Source organism: Xyrauchen texanus, chromosome 37 (assembly GCF_025860055.1).
Source record: "Xyrauchen texanus isolate HMW12.3.18 chromosome 37, RBS_HiC_50CHRs, whole genome shotgun sequence".
Taxonomy (NCBI): Eukaryota; Metazoa; Chordata; class Actinopteri; order Cypriniformes; family Catostomidae; genus Xyrauchen; species Xyrauchen texanus.
This window is the reverse complement of record NC_068312.1, coordinates 34,938,943-34,966,619: the sequence shown is the minus strand read 5'-3', so window position 1 is coordinate 34,966,619 and position 27,677 is coordinate 34,938,943. Positions and strand designations below refer to the sequence as shown.

Sequence of the window (27,677 nt, the reverse complement as noted above, 5' to 3'; positions counted from 1 at the left end):
GATGCTGACATGCTCAAGTATTGATATCAACGTCTACATTAAAAATCACAGAGGGCAAGGAAGATAAACATCTATTGAAGTATGACGAAATACTTTGTAACGTTATATCAAAGGCTGACCTAACGTTTGAAGTAAACAAGTACTCCTCTTGGCCGCCTATTGGCTGATGGTAGAAATGTCCCGCCCTTAGCGCACAGCTATTGGTGCGCTCGTCTATCACTCCACACTCGGCTGATCAAAGAACGTCATGCTGGGGTTTTCCGTAAAATTCACTCGCCTCAGCGTGTGGAGAAACGAGACAAGACAACTGTGTGCACGGCAGGCTGGGAGACAGACACTGGTGCTGAAAATAAGTACTTTGGACATCTAAAACGCATTTAAATAGTCTAGACATAAGAAGAATCGATCGGTAGTTTAAGGAAACGAATAGACCAACTGGACTGTAAACATCTCGCTAGTTTGCTTAGGGGTTTGTTGACAAACGAGTGCGACGTTTGTCTATTTACCTCATTATTATTTCAGCCACATATACCCGTTCGTTTTGTTGTTTTTAAAAACCATTTTACCTCTGGAGAAATGTCCACCCTGCCTGCCGTCGTACCTGAGAAGGGCAGACCGGAAGTGGCCTCTCCTCCAAACATCACGAGTCCAGCGGCGTTACCTGGGCAACCGGCGCCTCACGAGCATCCTCAGACCCTCTACGTCATACTGGACTCCTCAGCCGAATCTCTCAATCTCATCAGGTCTGAGCACGAGCCATCACAACATTCTACAGATTCCAGTTTAGATCAGTTAAACATCCAAATAGTTTATCTAGTAGTCCTTACAATTACCTAAACTTTTGCCATTTACAGCCTTGGGCTCCTGCCTCATGCATGCAGCTAGCTGATTAGATTGGAGACTGTAGTGAGTGCACTACTTCAAGGACAGATTATGAGTTTGTTTGTTTAACGTCTTAAGGCTGTTGTGTAATGGATCATGATTAAGAGTTACAGATAGGGTCTTTGTGCTCGCGGAGTTTGGCATGCATATTGACCGCTCTTGAATGATATAGTCAACGTTGTAAAAGCTTTATAAACAATGCATTGGATCTGGAAGCTTTGGAGTGGTCGTTGTTGTTGCATCAAAGCATTGCATTCAGTGCAATGCTTATTACTGAATGTTTTGGTCTTTAGGGTTGTTGTTTTGCTGTTAGATGCATTAATGTATACATTTAGATGTATACATTTTCTATGTCTGTGGATGGCTTAGTTAGTTCTACAGACTCATTGGTGCATAAGACACTGCCTCAGCAGATATAAATCAACCAATTTCAAAGGGTGTTTGTGAAGTTATGCACTGTTTGTTTGCTGAGGTTTTGAGTGGGTTTCTTTAGGTTTGTTATTTAAGAGTTTATTTCTCATTCTGATTAGTCTTAAATGTTTAAATATAACCCAAGCAAAGCACATGTGCTTATCAAGTTGAGAGGCACTGCCTAACAATAAGGTTAAAAGACCTGAAATTTTTTTTTTATTATTATTTTCATGCAACTATAACATCTGCTTTTATATTTAAAAAAATAAATAAATAAGAATACATAAGAAAACAATGGCACTTTATTTATGAAAATGGTTTCATGCACGAAAATTCAAATGAGAACTACTCTCAGTCCTTAAACCAAACCCCAAAGCCATTTAAACAGACTTAAAATTCCCCAAAATTCCTATGGAATGTCTGGGTTTTTTGACCCAGAAGAGCCGGCAGCCTTTTGTTTTTCAGTTTCAGTCCTGAGCCTCGGATTTCACGGGATGTGACTCAGTAAATCTACCCCCCTCAGTTTTTTCCCTTTCCCTTTTGTTGTATCCCTGGTTTTGCTCTACTTCCTCTGAAGTTCTTGCTTACATTGACTGAACGCTTGCTGAGTACTCACTATTTTGCTCCTGTTGTACCCAAAAGGAATGTGTTTTTCAATTGCTATCTACAGAGAAAGGCATGACCACTGCTGTTTTTCTATAGCCCAATCACCATAAAAATTTACATTTGATGTTTTGCATAAAAAGCCCTTGTTGCATAACATGTAAAAATCTAATTGTTAGTAGTAGTGTTCAGTGTGGCACAGTGTAAGACATGGAATAACACCTTATACACACATTCACACACAATACAGAATAAAGTACAGTATGTAAATGCTGAAGTGCTTAAAGGAAATATCGATGTAACCTTATCCATCATTTTGAGTGAGTTTTATGCACTTATGTAAAAGGTCAAATCTCAGATTTTTAAAGTTATATAACTGTTATGTTTCTACTCCAAACCTTTGCCGAGATATAACCATTTAAATGTTGGCAGAGACTTTCCTTTTTACTTTAACACATAAAACTATATGTTTATTGTTCGATGTGAATCAAGATGAACAATACATTTTAAAACGTTAAATAAGCTTCTCTTTCTCTTAGCCATAACTAACTATTTAATTTTATTTAATTTTAACACATTGATATATGTACTAACCACTGATCTATATATAAAGATCAGTGGTACTAACAGATGCATAGATAGGCTTTGGGCTTTTATTGGATTGATAGAGTGGCTCTCTCTGGCGGTCACTACAAATATTGAACATTTTAATAGTCCGCAGCTAAAACGATTGGGAAGTGTTTATTATCCGAGTTTTGTTTGGGGAGGAGTTTCTCTTAAGAAATGTGGAGGGATTTTTTTAGTTCCGCTGCCTAAAACGCTTTCTTTTATTGTAACGCATATAACTTACTAATGTGAAGGCTTGGCTCATGTATATTAATTACATAGGGCCAGAAAGCCTGACCGATTAGCTGAGAGGCAGGCGTGGGCGCCACTGGTATATATATAGCTAGCTAGCGAACAGTTCTGTTGCGTAGGCTTGGCTCATGAATATTAATCAGGCCTCTTGATTGGACGTTCTTTGGAAGGTTACCAGGCAACGTCGGCATGAGCTCTTTAATACACATGAGCTTAGCCTTGGTCGTAGTAGGATTGGCAGTTTCACAGGAGGATAGAAGAGCTTCACATGCCTGGAGTGGTACAAACATGGCTACCGAGTGTAACTAAAGCACAGTCAAAACGGCGAAGTTGTGGCCGCAAATCTTACCGTTAGACCGTCTATATCAACGTGACAGCGTCGTATCAGTGCAACATTGAGATACAGATTATGACTAGATGAGGTTTACAAACCGGATTTACCGGAATGTGGTCGTTTGATAACGTTTGATCTGATTACATCGCTTGGATTATTCCCACTAACCAATAGGTATGTGATTTCTGTGCGTGGTCTTGCGCTTAAGACCCTCAGTGTTTATAATGTCATACATTTTGTTTAAGATATAGTGGTTTTGTTGACTAGTGATAATTGTTGACTAGTGACTAGTGATAAATGGTTTTGTTGACTAATGATTATTGTCCTGTTTTTGTCACCTTTTTCTGTAATGATAAAGTCTGGCATCTTGGCAAGATGTCAATGACTTTTTCAAAACCTGCAGTAGTGACCTGCCTATCTAGAGTCTAGACTGCACTTTATGATAACCAAGGTCCAACAATGCTGTCTGGGTAGGCAGCTCACTTGGAATTGAGCATTGATCCCCCAAAATACTCTCTAGGTAGACAGCTCACTAGATTTTGGGCTTGATGGTTACTAGGTATTGGACATTGATGCCCCAAATACTATCTAGGTAGGCAGCTGAGCTCAATATATTTTGTGTGTTGATGGCCAAAATGCTTTCTGGGAAGACAGTACACAAGGTTTTGGGATTTGATTCTCAAGAATACTATCTATGTTGGTATCACACTTTGATGCCCAAAAAATCTTGTCTGTGTAAACAGTTCTCTATAGATTTCTGGCATAGATGCTCACTAGGTTTTTTGGCATTGATGCCAAAAAATGCTGTCTAGGTAGGCAGCTTACTAGGTTTAGACACAGCCAGTATTTACTCAGAAACTATAATGCATAAGTCTGTGTCAGTGCCAGAGCTATTAAAAATAATGTTTTTTTTTTTTTTTTTTTTTTTATGTTTTGCATATGTTCATTAAATAAGAATCAATCCATGCATATTTAGTATATGATAATGCTAAAATGTTTTGCTTAGCTGTACTAAATGACCGTACTATCATCTCGGTTTTGTATGTAATGTATATGTGGATGCTTTCTTTTTTTGCCATCAGAGCCTACGATATATTATGTGAACAATATTAGAACGGAGGAACTGTGGTTCTTTATTCATTCCAATGTGTCATTACCCTGATTTTACACTTCGCACCATGTCGGCAATTACGGGAGATGTTTTTGGTCTCAGTAATTTGACAGTATTTAAGTATTCATGCTCTTCCCTTCTCAGTGTTGAACCCCTGCTGCCTGAGTCTGGGATTGTAGCTGATTTTGAGGTGGACAGCATTTTCTCGACCGATTCTGACACATTCTACGAGATAAAGAGTCAGCCTTTTACATCAAGGTGAGTTTGGAAACTCACAAACAAAACATTGCTCAACACTTCATTATTCAAATGTTCATACACTTCCTCTTTGTATCTGTACTCTCACCCACACATTTAGTATGTGCCCACATGCAAATATGTTTATGAGAACCACAACCTATCTGCTTTGCTTCCTGCATACTCTAATATAATCATATCTTGATATTTTTGATCACATCTTGCTGCAAACAGTACTTCTGACATGTTTATTTGTTGCATTGTAAACCAGGTTAAATTAGTGCTAAAAAATGTGGTCTACTGTATGTAGGTACCTCACTAGGTTTTGACCATTAATGCCAATTCTATTAATTGACCTAACTTCACTTTCATGATACATTATAGTTGTGTGGGGGTGGGGTTGATGAAGTGCAATGTGCTGTCACAATCATGTTGCATTGTGGGATATGGAGCTGCCTGAAGCTTACATCAGAGTCGAGGGGTTGAGGATCTGTCAGTAGAAACTTCCCTCGCTCACTGAACGAAGTGGAACGGACTTCCAAAATGGTGGGGGGGATTCCCCTGAGGCGAAGTTCTTATGCGAGTTAGCGAGTGGATGTTAAAGTGAAGTTGATCACAGCCTATTTTTTGGCTATTGATGCCCAAAAATGCAGTACAGGTAGGCTGCAGACAAGGTTTGATGCTAGCTAGTGAATTGATGCTTTTCTCTTTGAGCTGTCAGTCGTATCTGATGATGACGCTTCAGGGAATGGGTCGGTTTCAGGGGAGGCCACTTCATGTGGCTGTGGAGGCTGATCTGAGAACCACACGCTTTGTTGCTGGTGGGGCAGGAGAAGCCGGCTGCTTCTGCTGCTCTCCTTAAAATGCCTCTTCTGCCCACCAAAAGCAAGTTTTGCTGTAGGGATTTGGCCACGTATGACATGCCGTGGTAACCGGTTTTCCGGCATGTGGCTGACATAGCCAAGCCAGCGAAGATGACGTCTGGCCAGTATTGCTTATGTCCAATCCTCCCAAGACAATTTTTTAAAGACATCACAACCTTGGTGGCTATTCTCAGATTTTTGTTCTCAAAGAACTACACGCACAGGCTGTGGAGGCTTTAAGTCTGCAGTTTATTTATTGGGAAAGATGGTGGATTTGTGGAAGATCTGGGAATTTGCTGATAGATTGAAAGTCAACCAAGTAGTAGTGGTTCAGAGGCACTTAAAACGCTCTGCCCATCGATCTAGGATTGAAAATGCTGTCCAGTTAGGCAGCTCACTAGATGTGAAACTTGCTAGGGCATTGATGCTTACTTGTTTTGGGAACTGATGTCCTAAAAGGCTGACTAGCTAGGTAGCACACTATGCTTTGGTTAATGATGTCCAAAATGCAGTCCAGATAAGCTGCACACTAGGATTGATGCTAGCTAGGGAATTGATTCTTACTAGGTCATGAGGATGGATGTCCAAAAATGCTATATAAGTGGAGAGCTCTCTAGTTTTGGGGCATTGATGCTTAAAAATGGAATCTAGGTTGGAAAAACACTAGATTGTATGGCAACAAATACAGTCTAGGTGGGTACCAGAGTTGTGGGATATTTATGCCCACAAATTTGGTCCATGTAGGTATCTCATAAGGTTTGACGGTGTTTAGGGCATTGATGCATAATAGTTTTGTGGAATTGATGCCCAAAAATTTAATCTAGGAAGGTAGCATACTATGTTTGTGTACTGATGTAAACAAATGCAATCTAGGTAGGTAGCACACCAAGTTTTGGGTAATGATTCCTGGAAATACTGTCTAGGTAGGTAGCACACTAGGTTTGGGGCATTGATACTCACAAATGCAATCTAGGTATGTGGCACACTAGATTTGGGGTATTGATGCCAACAAATACAGTCTAGGTAGGGAGCAAACTATGCTTGGGGCACTGATGCCTGAAAATTCAGACTAGGTATGTAGCACACTAGGTTTATGTCATTGATGCCAAAACTTACAGTTATTAGGTTTTAGGATATGATGCCCAGAAATTAGTAATGTGCTCGAATAGTCGAATACACAAGTATTAGTTTTGCAATAAGTATTCGAAAAGTACAAATTTAATTCTAATTTCGCATAGTTTTGCTTTGCTGGCCATATATGCAGTGAGATGCAATTAAATCCTGAACACAAACTAAAATTCAGTTATAACAGAATGCACTGGGTGGCACTGTTGAGTGTGGACACAAGTTGATCACATTTCATTACATTACATTTGACATGACATTTGACCTACATTAGCAGTTCACAAGGGTTTTGGGAATTTACAAAGAGCAGATTTTGGTCATTGATGACAAATAAATAAATACATTCAACATAGGTAGCACACTAGAAATGCATTCTAGGTAGGTAGCAAACTATGTTTTGGGCATAGATGTGACCAAATATGTGGTCTATATAGGTATCTCACTAGATTTGATGCTCACTAGGGCATTGATGCATATTAGTTTTTGGGAATTGATACCCAAAAATACACTATGATACAGTACAAAAATCTAGGTATTGCCATATACCTGTGACATTGTTATACTGGATCAGGTTAACCTCTGTAAGATTGTCTGGTACTGTAGTTATATGAATTGTTGACATTATGTATTCTTCGTCTCATTTATGTGAAGGGTTAGTGTTAACTAATTTGCATGTTTCATTAGTAGTTATCAAGAATTTCAGTGCAGGATTGTGTTTTTGTGCCAGTCTGTGTGTATGCCGTGTATATTTTTATATATTTATTTCTGCAATGATGGCAGGTCATCGCATGTTGTGTTGAAGGTGAGAGACTGGGTGTTGGGTTTCTGTTCGCAGAGCTTCCTAGTGTTGTACTGAGGAAGGTCCCAGGTATTCAGCAGTAAAGTAAACAAACTCATAATTCCTCTTTCCACTCCGCTCCTTTCAACCAAAAGCCTTGCATATATTAAATAGTGAGTTATATTTTTCAGTATAGTAGGTCAATTGGTTTGATTATGCCAAAGAGTGCACCGGATTACGTAACCAGGTGTTTTTCACAAAATAAAACAATCATAACAGTGTTTCAAAGTTCACTCGCTGCTCTCTCCCACAGTCTCTTATCTGACAGGGTAATCTGCCTGACATGGTGCACTTTAGGTTGCAAATACTGTGCTTGAGGCAGCTTTGGTCTTGGCTGCTTGTTTTCTTTTTGCTCTGGGTCTGTCCAGAATGACTCTGCAGAAAAGAAACGAGTCTGTGAAGGAAATATAAAGGGAGTTGGAATTGCAAGACTGTGAGAGGAGATTTAATTTATTTTGCAGTCTGATGTGAATTTTAGTTCAAATGTATTATGAAAGACATATTCTGCTTGTATTATTGTTGTTTGTAAGTCACTTTAGATAAAGCATCTGCGAAAATTAATGCATCTAAAATGAAAACGGTTATAATTTTCTTAAATCTACTGTAGTTAATGTAACGTATAATGGCATCCACAGCCCATATTACTGCCATAATGTGACTCATTTCCAAGTGAAATAGGATATTAAATGAGAGGAAGAAGATGTGGGTTTTAACCAGGTACATTGGGTAAACAGTGTGGCAGGTCGGAGGGTGGGGCCGGGTCATGATTCCACACACTCGGCCCCTAATCAGGCTAATCAAGCCTCACAGAGGGATAAAGGCCAACTGGAGACTGCAGTGGGACAGAGACAGAGATTTACGGACAGCTGTCTGACACCTTTGTGTGTTTGTCTTTTTGTAAAAATGTTATATTAAACATTATTTATATTGTCAAGCCAGTTCTCATAATATATAATAAATAAAATATCTCAGCTCTGTAGGTCCATACAATACAAGTGAATGGTGATCAAAATTGTGATGCTCCAAATAGTACATAAGGGCAGCATAAAAGTAATCCATATGACATAGTTGTTAAATCCATGTCTTCCGATGCGATATGATGGGTGTTTGTGAGAAACGGATAGATATTAAAGTCCTTTTTTAATGTAAATTCTCCTTCCTGCCCAGTAGATGGCAATATGCATAAAGAATGTGAATCACCAAAAACAAAAGAACAACACTTAATAGAGATGAGCACTTGGGCTGGTGAAAGTGGAGATTTATAGTAAAAAAAAAAAACTTAAATATTGATTTGATCCACACATTTCGCTTCTAAAGACATGGATTTAACCTCATATATAAAGTAAATTGATTTTATGTTTCTTAAAAGGATTATCCCCTTTTATAAGCAATAAATTTTATTAATGTCAAAAGATCAAATGCATATTTCTTGAGTAAGAAAAAATTATTTCAGCTGCCTTGTGCTGTAAGTTGCTGTTCTCACGCTGTCCTCACATGGGGAATTCTCAGCCGTGTGCTTCAGAAATAGCTTGTGGTAATATGATTACAGTATGGGGGAATAGCGTGGTACTTTAAGCTTATTTGCCTCATCATCTGTCCTTGTAGTGGCTCTCTGACCTCTGCTGACCCCGTGACCCCAGCTGGCTCTGTGATGACGTCACGTGTGTTGATGAGACAGGAGCTGATGCGACAGCAGGCTCAGGACCAGGAGAGGCGAGAGGTCCAGAAACAGGCCTCCAGTGCTCAGCTACGGGCCTCTGATGCCACCCCTGCTATCTCTGTAGCCTCCACACTGCCTTCCACCCCCACCCAGGTGCCCGTGGAAGTGCTGAAGGTATAATGATGTTATGATGTATTATTGATGTCATTCACCCCCCAAAAAATTATTCTTTCATAGTTTAATTGCCCTCATGTTGCTCCAGTGTCCTATCTGTAACTGTATTGAGTATTTGCGCATCCAGGACATGAACTATCCATTTTGCTATTTCTGCATTAAGGTGTACTCATTTTTGCTAATCCTCAATAAGTGTTTCCTGTCCTGCAAACAATTATTCAAAAGTATAAGCCTATTGTTCTGTGTTTGAATCCCAGGTTCAAACTCACTTGGAAAACCCGACAAAGTACCACATCCAACAAGCCCAGAGACAGCAAGTGAAGCAATACCTCTCTCACACCCTGGGAAATAAATTGGCCAGTCAGACCCTGGTGACATCACCCTCACCCAAGTCTGGCTCTGCCCCAGAGTTGGCACCTGTTGCCAGCAGCACTCCCTGCAGCCCACTGGCTCTGCTCAGCTTGGGATCAAACAAAGAAGAGGTGAGATATGAACCCAGAACCGATCTTTATACAGCTTTGATATAGCTTGTACAGAGTGCATACTGTAGGCAGTAATGCTACTGGTTTTGAATGGAGTTTCTCTGTCTTAAAGGAAACTTCTGTGCTCAGTAAAAGTAACGTTTTATGAATGGCCTATTTTGTTTGTCCACAATAACTTTATCTCATCCCTTAATTTGTTAAAACAAGCAAAACTTGAGTTTACAGTATTGGATTTACAAGAGAAGCCTGTGGGATAAGACGCAGCACCAGAATGAACATGAAACGGAGACGGAGCACTTGTATTAAAATTAATGGGAGAAATTGGAACACCCAATGTGGCAAGACTTGTCTTTGCAGAACAAAAATGGGCACTTTCAAATCAGGATAGGCATTTTTCAACCACTGTACATGATTAGCCAAATACATTGAGATACCCTACTTTCATTGGATAGTTCAGGATTGCCCATCCTGGTTTGAAAACACCCACTGATTACTATATTGAGATTCCCTTCTTTCGTTGGATATTTCAGAAACGCCCATCCTGGTTTGAAAATTGCCCATTATTGTTCTGCAGAGACCTATTCTTCAATTTGGCGGGTGTGGAAAAGGAAGTCCCGCCTTACAGTTGAAAGAGCCAATCAATATTTAGATACAGGCATTTGACAATTAACTCGACAACGCGCAATAGCTGGACTAACCACCTTTCCATTTACCATCAGGCAAGTCTCCGTCTAAACATGCAGGTGGAAAATTACTATTATTGACAAGTGAAGACCTAAAACATTTATAAATGTAAAAATAATAATTAGAATGATGATAATAATCACTGAAATATAAATCATGGTTCGAGGTGAACGTGTTTTTGTATTATTTTATGTTTTAATCACAGATGTAAAGGCTGCAGTGTTGGTCACAATGAACTGCTCTGTGGAAATAAAGTGAACTTGACTCAAAGCACCTACTGAGCTGAGATGTTTGAGGTCATTTGCTGCACTTATAGACGATACTGTTCTTGCAAAAAATAAATAAATAAAAAATTCAGAAGACAGAAACAAAAAACTTTTTACACATGTTCCACGTGACTGTACGTCTCCGTATCAGCGCGTCATATATGCCCATATATGGCTTTTCTCAGGTCAAGTCATCTGTTCTTAATGATATAAAAAAGTGTTGCTTCAAGCGGGTGTCTGTGTGTCTATCGGCAAATTATTTGTAATATTAATCTGATGATGATGATAATAATAATTGAATAAGCTGCTTATTTGGAGTGGTGGTGGTTGTTGTGTAGTGAATACATTAATGGCAAAACAAGACAAATATAGTCTTGACATCGTCAAAGGTATCCGCTATTGGCGATCACTCTGACCATCATCAATCCCCGAGATCGTCGTCTGTCGGCGCAACCCTAATGTACAGTTCTCTCTATAAATTAACAAAATGTTCAGACAGTCTTTTACAGTGCGCTTGTAAAATGTATATTTTAAAGGCTCATTATTACAGTTTAGTATTTCTCTGTAATGTAGAACAGTGTTCACAAAATTTGCGACCGATTCAGAGTCAAGTCATGTAACTCGAGTGTCCCACCTCTGCTGATCAGGCAGTCGGTCATTTCTAGGGCTGTCTCCATCGCAAAATTGTTCCAGTGCTCTGAAACGTTCATTCTCTAAAAATCCCACTGCGCCATAAAGTGAACATCGTTGCTCACTGTATTCCCTTACCGGAAGGGTCGTTGTGTCTTTTTGAAGTCTCAAGTCGTTAGAAGACAAGCACAAGTATAAAACTGTGAATTGTTCAAAGTATAACATTATGGTGTTCGAACAATGTTACATTTATTGGACAAGACTATATTCTCGTACCAGCTTGCACGTTAAGCTGCTTATTTGGAGTGGTGGTGGTTGTGTAGTGGGCTTAAGCACATAACTGGTAAGCAGAAGGTTGTCAGTTCGATCCCCACAGCCACCACCATTGTGTCCTTGAGCAAGGCACTTAACTCCAGGTTGCGCCGGGGATTGTCCCTGTAATAAGGGCACTGTAAGTCGCTTTGGATAAAAAGCGTCTGCCAAATGCGTAAATGTAAATGGGGACTGTCTAGATTTGATTTTGCAAGTCACAGTCTGCTTAAAAACACCAGACTTACCGGTAATTATTGTCGTAATAATCTCAAGTTTTAAGCCATTTAGAGTGTGCTAGACAACTCAAAGTAAAAGATCCTTTTGAGGAATGCGTCTTTGGTGGACTAAATACAATGGAGTGCTTTGTCGCAACTGTGTGAAGTCGGTCATACTCTTTCGGGCACTTTGCTTTTGGTACCACATTGTGCTGGTAAATATCACACTCACGGCTCAGTGACCCCAGCACACTTTGCACTTTGTGTGGGTTTGGCCATTAAAGACTCTCAGCCCTGTATTTCTCCTCTTAATATACTGAAGAACCCTTCACAAACAGAACAACTGCCTGGAAAGCCCTACAATGAAATACAAGCTGTCTAAGGTTCGAGAGTTACAGTTTATATGGCCTAATAGGTGGCTCAGATAAGTGATTTTTGAATCGGATGTCTGGTTGTACTTCTCAGTTCCATGTGGCTGGTGTGTCACTCTGGAAATTGCTGTGTACTGTGTTATTTTAACCTGTACTGAATGACTCACCATGGAAATATTACTTTAAAACAGATGTCTGTGCTGCAAGGAATCTCAAACTGGTATTATCTTCAAGTCCAGCTAAGCTGTTTTTTCTTTGTCATTTAACAGATTGAGGACGTCATCGATGACATCATCAGCCTGGAGTCAAGTTTAAACGATGAATTTATGACTTTGATCGACTCGGGTTTGCAGCTTCCCAACACGGTATGTAACTTCACCTAGGAAATTTCACTACTATCCTGTGTGTATGTGAGAAGTTTTGCCACCAATTCTTAAGAACAAATGAAACATTTACATTGCATCTTAGAGTTAGAAACATTACATTCTGAATAGATTAGGCTTGTTCAGTGCCATTATGAAATGGCCTGTTCACTTTGTATTTGGGTTGGGTAAAAATATTGTTTTTCCGATTAATCCCAATATTCATTTGAGCACTCTCGATATAAATTCTGAAATCCCAAGATCAATCTTTAACTCGATGCACAACCGTCTCACATTTGCATCCAAATTTTGCGCTATGCGACTTAAAGTGAATATATTTGGCAACTTGCTGTACTCGCCAGTAATTGTGTAGTGTAGTCATGAAGTGTTCAGCAGTGAGATCCTTTCACAGCATGTTGAGAGTAGAAGTTGTTCCATGTGTGTCCAAGACGAGATCCATGCAATCCATTTGTCATTGAATATGGTCTCTTTTAATAACCTTTCTGTTCTTTACAGTCAGTTGTTGATAAAATTATTATTTTTTTATTTCTAATCATGCATCGCACAGATGAGGTAATGTCACTCAAGTCCTCTCGTTAGCATGCGCTCATTTAAAAGCATGTACAAAATGCCATTTTTGTTAGAGAGACCGTACTGGTTTTAGCACGTGCTCAACAATCAGTGTACATACAGTACTGTGCAAAAGTTTTAGGCACTTGTGAAACATTTTGCATAGTGAGAATGTCTTCATTTATCAGTTAACATCATACTAAGTCCAGTAAACATAAAAAGCTAAATCAATATTTGGTGTGGCCTCCCTGTTCTTCTATTCTATTAGCAAAAGGAATGTTTAGGAGTCTAAAATGTATATTTCCCATTGACACAAAAATTGAAGAAATAAATAATCATAAGACCAATGTTTTTGTAAAACATTTTGTGCGCCTAAGACTTTTGCACAGTAGGCTACTAATTATAAAAACTATTGGCAGATTAACTGGCTTTCTTTCAACACATTATTGAATTAGCACAATCCAATATCGGTCGACTTCTAATTTGTATTTTTTAATAAAATGGTACATAAACCAATTTTAATGTGTGATTTTATATATATTTTTTTTGTTTTTTGTTTTTGTATTGGGATATACGGTATTCATATTATTTGTTCGGGTCTTGAAAAAGGTCTTAAGTCTTAAATTTGTATTTAAACCCTGTATAATATCTTATGTATTGATTAAATACATTTATTTGTTCACTTTTAAAAAGCCAAAATGATGAAAAGTAATACAATTATTATTTTCACAAAGTACCCAGTTAAAAAGTCACTTGTATAATTAACAGCATTAGCTGGAAGATAATTAATTTTATATGCAAGTAAAATGGACATTAAAACTGAAATAAACACATATGAATCGATTTTGAATCGGAATCTAATCAAGAGGTTGTGAAACAGAATTGAATTGAATCGGGAAATCTGTATCAATACCCAGCTGTACTTTGTAGGTTAGTACAGTTAGGATAATGTACTATATTACTTGGCGGTGGGATTGTAATTGTGATTAAAGCCAGAAACATACTTTAAGTATGTGTACGCATATGCGAACACTTGGCCTATGCATTGCCAATGCCCAGTCTGGCTGAACATACATGATGTGTGTTTTTGTGTTACTGTGGCTGGGTGATAAATTTGTCTGTGCCCTTAAACTGGATTTGTTATTATTCAGGCAAGTTGCTATAAATATATTGACTTAATCTCCTTTGCTCAGCAATATTCTATTCAAACTGTTGCTCCATCATGACAGTAGTTGACTTGAACGAGAAAACTCACCGTTGAAACGGACAGTTCACATAAATGTTCGCTACAGTGCCCCTTGTGGCAATGTTGAGAATGCAGCGCATACTTCTGTTATATCTGACACATTGTGGAATGCACCAATACACAAAATTAAGCTTGACTAGCTAAAAGCATCTGTGTTCAAGTACTGGTATAGAGTATGAATATTCTGGGTTCAATACAAGTACTTTTACAAGTAAATGGGACCAATCTGTAAACGTTAAAATACTCACTGTTTGAAAAGATTCGCCGCAGGGTGCAAACAAAATGTTTGTTAGCATGATTTAAGTGTGGTAAAAATCGTTTACTAACCTTTTCTGTGTAAAGTTAAATCCAATTTTACTATGACGATGCCTTGACGACATAGTGCGGTAAACCCTAAAATGGCTGTAAGTTGTTCAAATGAACGATGATTTAAACAACTCTCCGGCTCAAATAATACACAAGTTTAACATAAGAATTAATGTAAGGGTTTTTTTAAAATTAGAAGCTTCACATTGTTGCCTTTTCAAACCTTCCAAAAATGTTTCCCCATTCACTTCCTTTGTAAGTGATCTTTGTTTTTGCTTTTGTTTTTATTTTAAAGAAAAGGAGGGACGAGTCAAACTAGTTTTTATTTTTTTTAGTATTCAACATCGCAAATGCTGTTGATTGAGCTTAACTTGCATTGAGCCCGGAATATTTCTTTAACATAGTTAATAATAAATGTTGCTATTTATTTAACTTATTGCTATTGCCGTAATTAAAAAAAAGACAAACCACTCAAGGATGTGCTAAACAGTAATTTTACAATCATTAGGATGGTTTCGCCATAATGCAAAGAAGGGGGAAATCCTTACCTATGGTAAACATCACTGTAATGTGTGGCCTGTAGTCACTTGTTGCTTTATTTTATGACCCTTTGGGAGCAGAATGTAAATTATTCATCATTCCTTGTCCAATTGTGAATTCCACAATGCAACCTGTGTATTGCAACAAATCTATTACTGCAAAACAGGCTGTAGCAATTCATGCTATGATGTGATGTTAACCCATTGGTTTAGAAATGCAATTCAGTAATTCAGTTGAGTCGGGGAGTGGTGGTTGTGCAACCAGTAACGATTAAAGGTTAACTTCTGTGTGAAGGCTTATGTGATTAATAGTCAGTGTTGTGTTTGTATTCGGACCATTTGGTTTGACTGTGTGCTGGAAACACTGGAATTCAGTTCTGCACTGGGAGCAAATATAAACTTCTGACACATGGCTCACAATGGGTGGGGTCGGCACGGCGCGGAGGAGTGGCTGAGAGCTGACACACACACACAAACTCTGGCCATTCAACGTGTGTGCGCACAAGCTGATAGAATTCAGTGGCAAGCTTTTTCTTTGTACTCCAAAAGATATTTCCCCATTTTTAAACATCCCTTTTACGGAGAGTTGCATTTAAAGAGGAAGCACTTCACGGGTGTGTGAAAGAACATGAGGATTCTGGTTTTACTGCCGGAGAATGAAAAGAAAAAAGACAAGATTGAGGTAAATTTGACACAGTTTTACTCCTGGCTTCATTGCCAATACTGGCAAGTTTGTGTTAATGACTCGTGGAAGATGGTAGGTTTGTGTTTTAGTTTTGCTTTCAAGCAGAGAGGTGGCTTGGCGTAATTTGATTAAATTATGTTATGTGAAGTTTTAAATTGTCTCTGCATGTTTTGGACTATAAAGATGGCCTCAAATAGGCTTCAGATCTGCAGAATTTTGTCGGATTTGCATATTACTGATTTGTTTAAAGTTTTGTCACCTCTTCGGCTTTGCATATCAAAAGTCACATTTCAGGCTTGCTGTTTGTCAAGATTAATTAAATACTTCTGTGTTTCTGGTAAACCTGTGTGTTTTAAACTGAAAACATGTTTATGGATGGTTGCATAACTGACAAATATTTCAATATGTCAACGTTAGTTGAAACGTTCTTCAGTGCTCTTAATTCATAATTCATGTACTGGTTTACTGGGCTTCATTAGTGAAATTCGAGCAGAATACTTTTTATTTATTTATTTTTTGCATTCAAAAATGGCGATTAACAGAAATTTGTGTTAAACATGTGCTCAGAGGTTTCAGTATGTTTTAATATAAGAATATTGAAGTATTTGTACTTTTTTGGCCACCACATTTCATTTTTATTTGTTTAGTTATGCAGACGTTCTCCATAAATGTGTCCTTGACATTTGAGTAATTTCACTTTCAATAAAGCGTGCACATGAGAACCAGTTTGGTCACTGTTAAAGGTGTTACCCTTCAGATATGCTTGTTAGTTTGTGTTTGTGGTTATCGGAGTTGAATGAAGGTTATCCGTACGGGACACCATGTGGTGATTGGGGGGTCTCTCAGCAGATAATGTGGTGGGTAGGGCCTGGTTTAATGTGTTGCGATTTGGATTTCTGCAGCTGCCAGTCTCAGGGAATCTCCTGGATGTCTACAGCAGTCAGGGGATGGCGACGCCCAACATCACTGTCAGCAACTCCTGCCCTGCAGACCTACATGACGTCAAGAGAGAGCTGACCGGTACAAATACTCTCAGACATGACTGTAAATTTGTAACTGTTTTCGACACTCGTCTTTTTCTTTACTTATTCTTTGATTAGACTGATTAATAATTTTTGACACAACTGGATAAGAAATGGGCATTAACCACATTTATTTCCGAGATGATAACTGAATGCCACATGCAGAAATTAAACAATCTATTGAGGTCGTATGAAAACATTTGTACATGTAGTATATACATTTAAGAACTTAATTCCTTCCTTCCATCTTTTTTATTAGACACTCTTATTTTTGGGTGATTTTAATTTTATTTTAAATTGTTGTTTTCTTTGTTGTGTGAATCACTTCATCTGAGATGTTCGTGAACTAGCCAGCCATTCGCCAATAAACCAAACATTGTACAGTAACGTTTTACACATTGTTTTTCTGCAAATGCTGGAACAACCCTGATCTACTTCCTCCTTTTTTCAGTCTTTGCGGTACTTTCTCCCGTATTTTACCTATTCATATTATTGTTGTTTATAACTGCTGTTTCTCAACAGATCTTCATTCTTCAAGTTTCCGATGTGGAAGTGGCTCACCAAATGCTTATCAAGAGCCGTCCGTCTTTACACTGCAAAGCTCGGCACAGAAGCCGCATCAGCAGCTGCATAAATGTATTTATACAGCAATTACAATCGCGGGAAACAATTAATCATGCGCAGAATGTTATATCTGTGAAAAACTCTTTGTAGGTTTTGTTGATACTGGTGCACAGCTGACACCATGGCGATTGTTAAGGATAGGATGTAGAAGTAGACCGTTATATTGGTTTTCTGGATTAATCTGTGCCGATAGTTGCTTTTTGGAACTATCGTTATTAGCAAAAATCTATGGCAATAGTTGCTGATAGTTTTTCATAATTTCTTCATTTCAGAATACAGTGTTTCGGGCTTAAAAGTCCAGCGTTATGCACCAAATCTTTATTTTTTGGATTTTGGTTGAACAATAAACATCTGGGATCTTATTTATTTAGGACTCTTTGTCTGTGTCCGTCATAGTAAGGAAATAATAAGATTTTTTTTTTCTTTACATATATATAAATAATTTTTAAAACTATCGGCCGATTAATCTGTTATCGGTATCTGCAAAATCCACAGTCTGTTAACCTCTACTAAGTTGTGCCATTGCGGTTGCCAGATATTCTATACCTGAATCATTGAACATGAATAAGACTTTGTATTTTATTATCTAGTGTCCAAGTATCTATAAACAAATTACCCAAATTTGTTTTGAAGGCATGACACTGGCAACACTGCATACACACTGCAGCTGCTCGTGCGCTTGTGCGATGTTTAAAAAAACACTGTTTCTCACTTGATTTGAGACACTTTTTCTTTCACATCTGCTTTGTGGTCATTATGAGAAGGAATTTATAAGTATTCTAACAAAAGTTTACGTAACTAAGGCTGAATGCAGTTACTTCATTTTTGTTTTCTGATTATGTAACACTGCTACATGTATTCCGTTACAGCCCAACCCTCACCACATTTGCCATTTCCCAGTTTCACAGCAGTTTCCAGTTCAGATAAAATTACACAGCATATGATTCACCAATTTATCCTTGTTTTTAGCCATTGGTGTATATGCATGCTTTTGCTGAACTAACTAATGAAGTGTTTAGGGTTACGTTGCATACAGGTCCGTTCACACCTAGCACGTGTTTGCATCTGGCCGTGCTGTTTCAATTGTTTTCTATGTTAAAGTGCTAGACAGATGTCTTTTAAACGTTGCACCACATCTTGCTTTTTTTTCAGCATCTCACGCAGTTAGTCAAGTTAAAAAGAAGTTAAACATTAAAAAGCACATCTCGCCTGCTTTCTGTTTTATTCATTGTGATGCATCTAGCTTTTTTTAGCGCAATATACGTTCTGTCTAAAGAGCCCCTATTGTGTCAATGGACATTTAATCAACATCAAAATTTTAGGTTGTGTATGAGGGAAAATGCATATCTTGGCTCATGTAAATATTCACCATTTATTTTAAGTTTGTTTTAGTTTTTTTTTTTTTTTTTTTGCCTTTTACAGTAAAGATTTACATCGTCACAGTGTGCCAGATTAATTTTAAAAAGTGCAAATATACCATTTGCTTCTCATTTAATATGATGTCATAAAAGATTCATGCAGAATGATTATAAAATGCTGTTTTTAATGGTTTTGATGGGAGTATAGCATGTCATACTTAATATTGTTAATATGAAATGTAAATTGTTTTTTGTAGATGCAGAGGCAAAAGCTCTTATGAAGGAGAGACAGAAAAAAGACAACCACAACATCAGTGAGTTTTTAATTTGTTGCCATTTTAACATATAATATTTTCAAATCTCTGAGATCTCTAAATATAATTAAATCTGTCTGAATGTCTGATAAAGTTTGTCCACCGACATCTGTGGAGTATAAGGAAGTTGCATTACTGTTTATCTGTAACAAACATCTTGCCTGCCTAGTCTTTCCCATCCATTCAGTTTGTGTGTTTGTGTTTTGTGTAGTTGAGAGAAGACGACGGTTCAACATTAATGACCGCATTAAGGAACTGGGAGGGCTTATTCCAAAATCTTCTGACCCGTCAGTATCTCTGCTCTCACTCTCACTTCTCTATTGTGTTGAACAGTCATTGTTACGTGGTAAATTAATTGATTAATTGAATTATGTTGTTAATGAATAGATTTTTATTTATTTATGTTAATTGTTTCTTTGGTAACTTTTTATTTATAAATATATGTTAACATTAGTAAATTATTTAGATATCATGAACTATCAATGAACAATCAAAATTCCATTTGTTCGTTGTTGTTTCATGTTAGTTCATTGTGCACTAATGTTAACTTATAATTTAAAATGTTGTTTAAAATTGTAGTATGTAGTATGGCTGCAACGGTACACAAAATTCACGGTTCAGTACGTACTTTGGTTTTGGGGTCACGGTTTTGGTGCAGCAGCGAAAACAAAGAATCTTTAAATTTTGTATTTTGAAAACACCGTGGCTGATGGGAAACAGTTCTTATTGTGAAGGTTCATTCATACATATCTGCACTATTTCTTCAACAAAATTACAATGCAAAATTTAAGAGCCTCTTATATGCACATTGTATACAAACATAAATAATTATAAAAGGAAAAAAGTGCAATTATAATAACTGGAACAAAATGAAGACATTAGCAGTGCAAATTTCTGTGTCTGTTTCCTTTTAGCTCACCACTTGTACATATCACTCAAATGTTAAGTTTTTTTTTTTTCCTGGAAAATCAGAATATCCATATTATCAGAGGAGAGGGCGGCGGATATGTTAGCATTGACAATGTCCCCTGCTGGACAATTACAGCACATGCTTGTTTATATAGAGTGGGCACTACAGAATTGCTGAAATGTGTTCTTGCAGGAACTTTATAATGGGGCTTAAGCACGTTAAGCAGATGCTTAAATCCTGTGTTCTTGATGATTGAGGATGGTCGCATATCTGCAGCAATAAATACTCCTATGGCATTCATTGTCGCTTTAACACTGTCTGAGCTTGCAGCGAGAGGATACTTGAATGCCATGGTGAGACCATCTTGCACAGGCTGTTTATGCTTTGCTGCTGTATGCTCAAGAGAGGCATGTGGATAATGTCGCCACAATTGAGTCATCATGTTAGATGTGTTTCCTGAGCCGATAAGGGGGAATAACTGGACCTTTTGGCCGGGGGAGAAAGGCTGTTCCATATTGTATTTCACATCGAAGCGCATTCAGCGGGAGACATGGATATAAACTAGTTTCTAGTGTACTGTGTGCCGCTCTGTTCTGTTAATTTTGATACCGTGCAGCCCCGTGTTGCTCTGCAATCTTTTTGTTAGATGTTCCTTTTAATGTTGGTTTCACACATGCTAAGATATTTAATCATTCATGTGACTATGTGTACCATACCGAAGGCCCTTCAGCATGGATACATGTACTGTTGCAGCCCTAATATATAGTCATTAGCATTTTCAAAGTTTAATAAATGCTGTAAAATTATTGTTCATTGTTAGTTCAACTACAGGCCAACTATTGCACTAGTGTTGCAGTAACTATTGTTAATGAATACAACCTTATTGTAAATTCTTATTGTTTAGTTGTTGTTTTTTTGTAGCATTTTTACAATGATTTAGTGCAGTGCATGTGCTTTTATGAATGTGTCATGCCTTTATACAGTGATACATTTAAAGTAATTAAATATAATATATAAATAATTAGCGCTGAACGTAAAATGTAAATAAAATCTAAATATCTTTGACAGTTAAAATCACCCTTTTAAGCTGTCTGAGACTATCAAATATCATCAAAAGTCCCTTAGCTACCATTCATACAACTTATAGCATGTTGACCTCACTTTTTAATGACGTTTTGTTACGAAATGGTCTTAAATTCTTTTTAAAATTGGCACTAAAAAGTACTAATATATCTAAAATGTCTTTCCTTTAAACCTGCAAATACACTGTTATTTAGTCTGGTTCTTGTTTTAAGAGGACTCAAATGTAGGGGGCCTGGGTAGCTCAGCGAGTATTGACGCTGACTACCACCCCTGGAGTCACGAGTTTGAATCCAGGGTGTGCTGAGTGACTCCAGCCTGGTCTCCTAAGCAACAAAATTGGCCCGGTTGCTAGGGAGGGTAGAGTCACATGGGGTTACCTCCTCGTGGTCATTATAATGTGTGGTTATCACTCGGTGGGGCACATGGTGAGTTGTGCATGGATGCCGCAGAGAATAGCGTGGACATCCACACGCGCTACGTCTCTGCGGTAACACGCTCAACAAGCCACGTGATAAAATGTGCGGATTGACTGTCTCAGAAGTGGATACAACTGAGACTTGTCCTCCACCACCCGGACTGAGGTGAGTAACCACGCCACCATGAGGACCTACTAAGTTGTGGGAACGGGGCATTCCGAATTGGTGATAAAAAGGGATATATAAATAAAACAATTACTCTGCGTTCTCTCAACAGGGAGGTGCGCTGGAATAAGGGGACCATCCTGAAGGCATCAGTCGACTACATCCGCAAGCTGAAGAAGGAGCAGCAAAGAGCCAAAGAGATGGAGATGAGACAGAAAAAGCTTGAACAAGCCAATTTCAGTCTGCTCCTACGCATTCAGGTATGCTGCAGCTCTCGCTAATGCATTGACCAGAAGCTGCACCTGCAGAATCTTTCACACGTTTCTCCCTCTTTTTTTTATTAAATATGATCTATTTGTTTTCAGATATTGATAAGAGTGTGGTATTCTTAGCTCAAGTCATTTTACATTATTTATATCATTCCACAGAAATCTCACACAATGCAAGAAAAGTAAAAACTAAACATGCACAGATTTCATTTAGACTTACCAATGCAAACTGTTTGCCCCTAACCAAACAAATAAATACATGGACATATAATATTGATTTGCATTGAAATTATATAAGTTGAGAAGAAATAGCTGAACAGCTGAAATCAACCTCCGGTTTGCGTTCTGTTGGTGTTTATATTGTGAAAATGAGCATCTGACGCCTCATTATTCAGCCTATTATAAGTCTACTTGACAAATAAATAAATAAATCAATGCACATGAAACATTGATTTGAGTCAAATTCATTTTATTAGCTTACTTGTAGAGATCGCACAGTGAGTCGAGAAGCAGGAGAGATTGCTTGCAGAACCCAGATGAGCGTTCTGATACGTGGCGGTGCGGTTGTTACAGAGCAATATCGGACCACTAGATGGTGCTATTGACCAATCAGAATCGAGTATTCCTGAAAGCTGTGTAATAAATGACAATAACTGTTATCAGCATATATTTTGCCACTTGTTAGTGCATTAGCGGCATGAATGCAAAAAGTAAACATGAAAAAATACACATGTATTTACAACACATATATCACTTTAAATCATCGAGTGGTTAAAACGGCTTAATTTTACCACAATTTTGAACGCTGCTCATCAGATCTTTTTCAGACAAATCCTTTAAATCCTACATGTTGTAAATTGTAAATGCTCTTGTTCTAATTTGTTTTTGTTATGTGGGGTCTACAGGAGCTGGAGATGCAGGCTCGTGTCCACGGCATCTCTTCATCCCAGAATTCTGACTCCACACTAGCCCAGCAGCAGACATTAACTCTGGATTCCCACCCCAGCGATGACCCCCTTTCCAAAACCCATTTGTTGCTCAACCAGACCACACCCTCTTCATTCTTGTCTCCGCCTTCTTCCACCTCCTCTGTGGGCGGGGCAGTTACAAGCTCCCTGGACCTCGGGACTATCAGCTTTGGCGAGCTAGACGACCCTGCCTCCTCCGTATTTAACCCTGCCCTTATGGCAGATATAGGATTGGGGGACATCCTAATGGACGACAGTGGCATCGATCCCCTGCTTTCCTCCGTGTCCCCGGGAGCTTCCAAAACAAGCAGTCGTAGAAGCAGCTTCAGCATGGAGGAAGATTTGTGACACCCTGATGTCAGACAATAGCTTGGCGTGGTCCACGAGGACTGTCGTTTAATTTGTAGAGCAACGCTGCAACCCAGCGTCTACTTTCCTGCTTGTGCACTCCATTGACGGCCAGTAGAGGGCAGTGTAATCCCAAGATCGTTCATTTATCATTGTACTGTTGAAGTCTTGAATGAACAGTGGTAAGTTACATACCAGAGGCGACTCAAAAATACAAAGACTTTGGGAGCAGACGCTGATATTTAAAGCCTTGTTTATTACCTGGACCTCTGATTAATATATATATATAGCAGCATATATTTGTACATAGAGTAGATTTAGTGAATCTAAAACATCTATTTTGTGTTTGTATTATGCAGTTGAATGAAAAGTAGCAAGCAGTATAATAATAACTTCTGGACATTTAATTTATCTCACAATGTCAGTACAAAAACATGCCTGAAAAGGTAAATATGATTCATTTTAGATTAAATTGTCACCTTTATATGCCATGAACAGTAGGTTCAAAACGTCTGCAACCACATTGAAAATGTAGAATCATTTGAACCAATTAAAGGAGATTTTGGAAAATGTATATCTTCATATTAAATTAATATTATTAGATATATTTTGGTATTTAAGATTTCTAGGTCACTTATCAAATGTAAGCAGATTTGACCATGTTAACTTCTTTGTTTAGATGGTCAAATGTCGAACAAGATGTAACTTTCTTAAATCTTCCTGGATAACATGATCATCAGCTTTTGAGGCCAGCTCGAGTGCATGCTGTTTTTAAGCAAATGTGGGACATACCAAATTGGAAGAACTTCTGAAAATCATAGCCATTTTTAAATTGAACTTTTCACTCAGATTGTTATGCTGATAATATAATTTGTATAAAAACTTTAAGTGAAAAATTGTAATGAGTTAAATGCATAATCGGAGAATTCTTTCTTGTGGTCTCAGACTTTTGAACTTGTCGTGTTAACTTTGAGGTAGCTCATCAAATATCAAAGGGACAGTAGTGTTTTTGTTTTCATTTTTTGAATGTGTGCGAGAATGTGTATCCGCATGCTTGCACGTCTTCACATTTGACAAGGCGGCAATAAACCGGTTTCTAAACATGCTTTATATGTCCTCAGGAAAAAACAACTGACAGAAAAAACTCTGCTTTCATTTCAAGTTGGGATCTTTTTTTTTCTTTCAGAGATTGTGAAGGCTTTGAAAGATGTACATCTTAACAAAATGAATAAATAGGCGGCCTAAATTTCCCAGAGCTGGTACATTCAATACCTACACATTTAAATATGTATTAAATACCTATTCTGAACACAAAATTGGATCTTGCCCAGCAAGGATAATTCTTAAGCCAACTTTGATTTGAACTTAATGATTTTTATTTGATCAAATTGAGACCCCAACAATTCCAGATTTCTACTTTCGGATCACTAATTATTATTATGTGCAGATGTTAGATTGTCTATGCAATACTTAAATGGCAAATAACCAAAGGTTTACGTGATCGGATGACTGTCGAGTTTCATTTGTCTTTCAAAGAAACTCTGATGTCACAAAAATGTTCCTGTTCTCTGCCACAGAGGAACAAATCATATTAAATGGATAGTTGACCTAAAAATGAAAATGCTCTCATCATTTACTCACCCTCATGCCATCCCAGATGTGAACTCCAGAACGTCCAGAAATCTGAAGCTCAAAAAAGCACATAAAGGTAGCATAAAATTAATCCATACAACTCCTGGTTACATCCATGTCTTCTGAAGTGATATGATGGGTAGGAAACAGACCCTTTCCTATCAAATCGCTTCTGAAGACATTGATTTAACCACTGGAGTCTTATTAATTGCTTTTATGCTGCCTTTATGTGCTTTTTTGAGCTTCAAAGTTCTGGACCCTGTTGACTTGCATTATATGGATCTACAGAGCTGAAATATTCTTCTAAAAATGTTTGTGTTTTGCCGAAGTAAGTCTAGGATGTCATAAGGGTGAGTAAATAATGAGAGACTTTTAATGAATCGTTGAACTGTCATTTTAGGTTGGAAATGCATTCCTGCAATATATTTTGGCTGTATTATGGTTGTTACACATGCTCATTGTCATTAATGGTTTCAAGTTTTGAGCCAGAAGATACATTTAAAGGAAATCAGATGAAAACGCTTCCTTTTAATAAAACTGTAGAATGACGTGTAATCCAAGTTTACTTTTGGGAAAGTACTTCTGGATAACAACGCTGGAAACGTACTGTATAAAACCTGTTTTTTATATGACTAGATTTTGGCACTGTACATTTGTTTCCCAGTGGAGAAAAGATAAAAACTAAAAGGTGCATGAAAATGTACAACTTGTCTATAATATGTGGTGATATATCTGGTTAAACATGTATATAATAATAATATATATATTGATTAAATGATGTACTTGTGTAGCACAACCACTAACAAACTTTCTGAAGATATTTTTATTTTACTCTTTAACAGTGCTATTATTGTGGATCAAGTTATAAAACTTGTGTTCAAGGTTACACAAAATATATTTTTAAATATTTTCAAAGATATTAATGTCTACCATGATGGATAGTTTTAGTACCTTGCTTACATACTTAAAATGCTTTTAGAAAAATCACAGAACACATGATTATCGTGTCGTAAAATCTTATTAATGTAATTACTTCAGATCTATGCAATGTCAATTCCTTGTGTTTGTGCGATCCCTGTATTGTTGCATTCAGCTTTAGCGTGGTATAATGCAGAATTGCATGTCCACAGCTGGTGCGCAGCTGCTTTTGTCAATGCAGAATCACAGCTGAAGATGCTCTGATCTGCCGAAAAACATAAATTCAGTCCTAAACCGCTGGGAATCGCTGCTTTCTTGGCTCTCTTACAGCAAAATTATTACTTTGAATATATTTCTTTTGTAGCCTCTTTTTTTTTTTTTTTTTTTTTTTTTGGGACACCCAGCATTGGGATATGAGCCTTTGTGTGTTTTGGACATTGTTATACAGTTTCTGCCTGTTCAAATGCCCTAAAACTTGCCATCAGTTACGTGGTCTGTCAGGAGCCTCATCTGAAAAACTCTATCAAAACTTTTGAAATTCACTGTATAACTGTATTGCAAACGAATAGAGAAAAAAATAGGCAGTGTTTACATTCATGTCATGAATATGTACTTGATAATATCTTGTAGATGTCCAATCAGACTTTAGCAAAGGGAATGTGTTTTATTGTATTTCAATATATCCACACTGTGGATGTTTATTCCTGTATTTTCCTAACAACATTGAAACAAGCAACAGTTATGCAGAATTCTTTTTGTACTCTTCGATATTAGTTTTGTTTTTTACTTTTAGGAAAAAAGTATGAATAAAGTTGTAAAACAAAAATCTCTTCTTTTTTTGGTGAACTGTAGCTTCAACTCTGATTGTAAAAGTCCTTAAAATGCTTAAACAGCGCATTTACATGCACATTACACCAATTACACGTTATAAGCCAACAACTTGTGTTGTCATGTAAATGACTTAAACTGCATTATTTTGGGGGTTTAAAAGCTCATGAACTGTTTAAACCGATCGACACAGTTATATTTCTGTCCATTATCGTAATTCCACTCTTTATAAACCCCTTTTCATTTATTGAATGTACATGCCTGTTTACGGTTGGACATTAAAAGCAGAGAATAATCCGATGATTTCTAATTTCATTATGCTGTTTCTTGTGTTGTCGGATTCTTTGAATAATCATATTTTTGGTAATCAGTGGTCAGTACTGGGTAATGTAGATTACATAATCGGATTACAAAAGTCAAGTACTTGTATTGGATTACATTCCATTTTATAATGTACGTGATCTGATTATAATCAAATTGATGAATTACCTGATTACATTTCTTGATTACATCACCAATCAACCAAAGGCAATAACTAGATCGTAATTAACTAATTATGCCCCTAGATTTTAAAACTATTTTAAATATTTTATGTATACATCTAGCTATATGTGTGCATGTAGCTACCACACTGCATTGAAAGGGCTTAATACAATCCACAGATACACACAGGGCATTTTGTTTCCGTTTTAAATCTACTTTCTAAATTAATGCACAGATAAATGCCAAACTGGTTGTAATTGCACCCTGCATCAAAAAGAACAAGTTTCAAATAAGCCCTCCTCCACCTGTCCATTTTAAACACTCTTCACACATGTACAAATACATGTTGCTTACAAACATTTCGGAGGTGTCAGTCACGTGCAACTTTGTGCTTTTGCACCATGCAACTGATAATAACCTTACAAATAACAAATAACCCTGATTTTCAATCACAGCTTTCATGCGTGTTGGCATACTCTCTACCAGTCTTTCACATTGCTGTTGGGTGACTTTACGTCACTCCTGGTGCAAAACTTCAAGCAGCTCTGCTTTGATGTCTTGTGACCATCCATCTT

The 27,677-nt window shown here is 37.5% G+C and overlaps 1 protein-coding gene across 3 annotated transcripts; it reads left to right on the top strand.

Moving 5' to 3' along the window:
- Nucleotides 1–234: 234 nt before the first annotated feature.
- tfe3a (transcription factor binding to IGHM enhancer 3a) lies at nucleotides 235–26,860 on the top strand. 3 transcript variants are annotated; one of them, XM_052108050.1, is made up of 11 exons: nucleotides 235–743; nucleotides 4,344–4,457; nucleotides 8,868–9,096; nucleotides 9,354–9,578; nucleotides 12,326–12,421; nucleotides 16,667–16,784; nucleotides 17,309–17,422; nucleotides 19,026–19,082; nucleotides 19,294–19,369; nucleotides 21,769–21,916; nucleotides 22,831–26,860. In XM_052108050.1, exons 1-11 carry the CDS (start codon nucleotides 577–579, stop codon nucleotides 23,239–23,241), a joined length of 1,755 nt encoding a protein of 584 aa, XP_051964010.1. In that variant the 5' UTR covers nucleotides 235–576; the 3' UTR covers nucleotides 23,242–26,860. The 3 variants fall into 3 exon arrangements, with proteins under 3 accessions (XP_051964010.1, XP_051964011.1, XP_051964012.1); XM_052108052.1 differs by lacking the exon at nucleotides 235–743 and adding an exon at nucleotides 3,051–3,262 and having other exon boundaries at nucleotides 22,831–26,854; XM_052108051.1 differs by lacking the exon at nucleotides 17,309–17,422 and having other exon boundaries at nucleotides 22,831–26,857.
- Nucleotides 26,861–27,677: the final 817 nt, after the last annotated feature.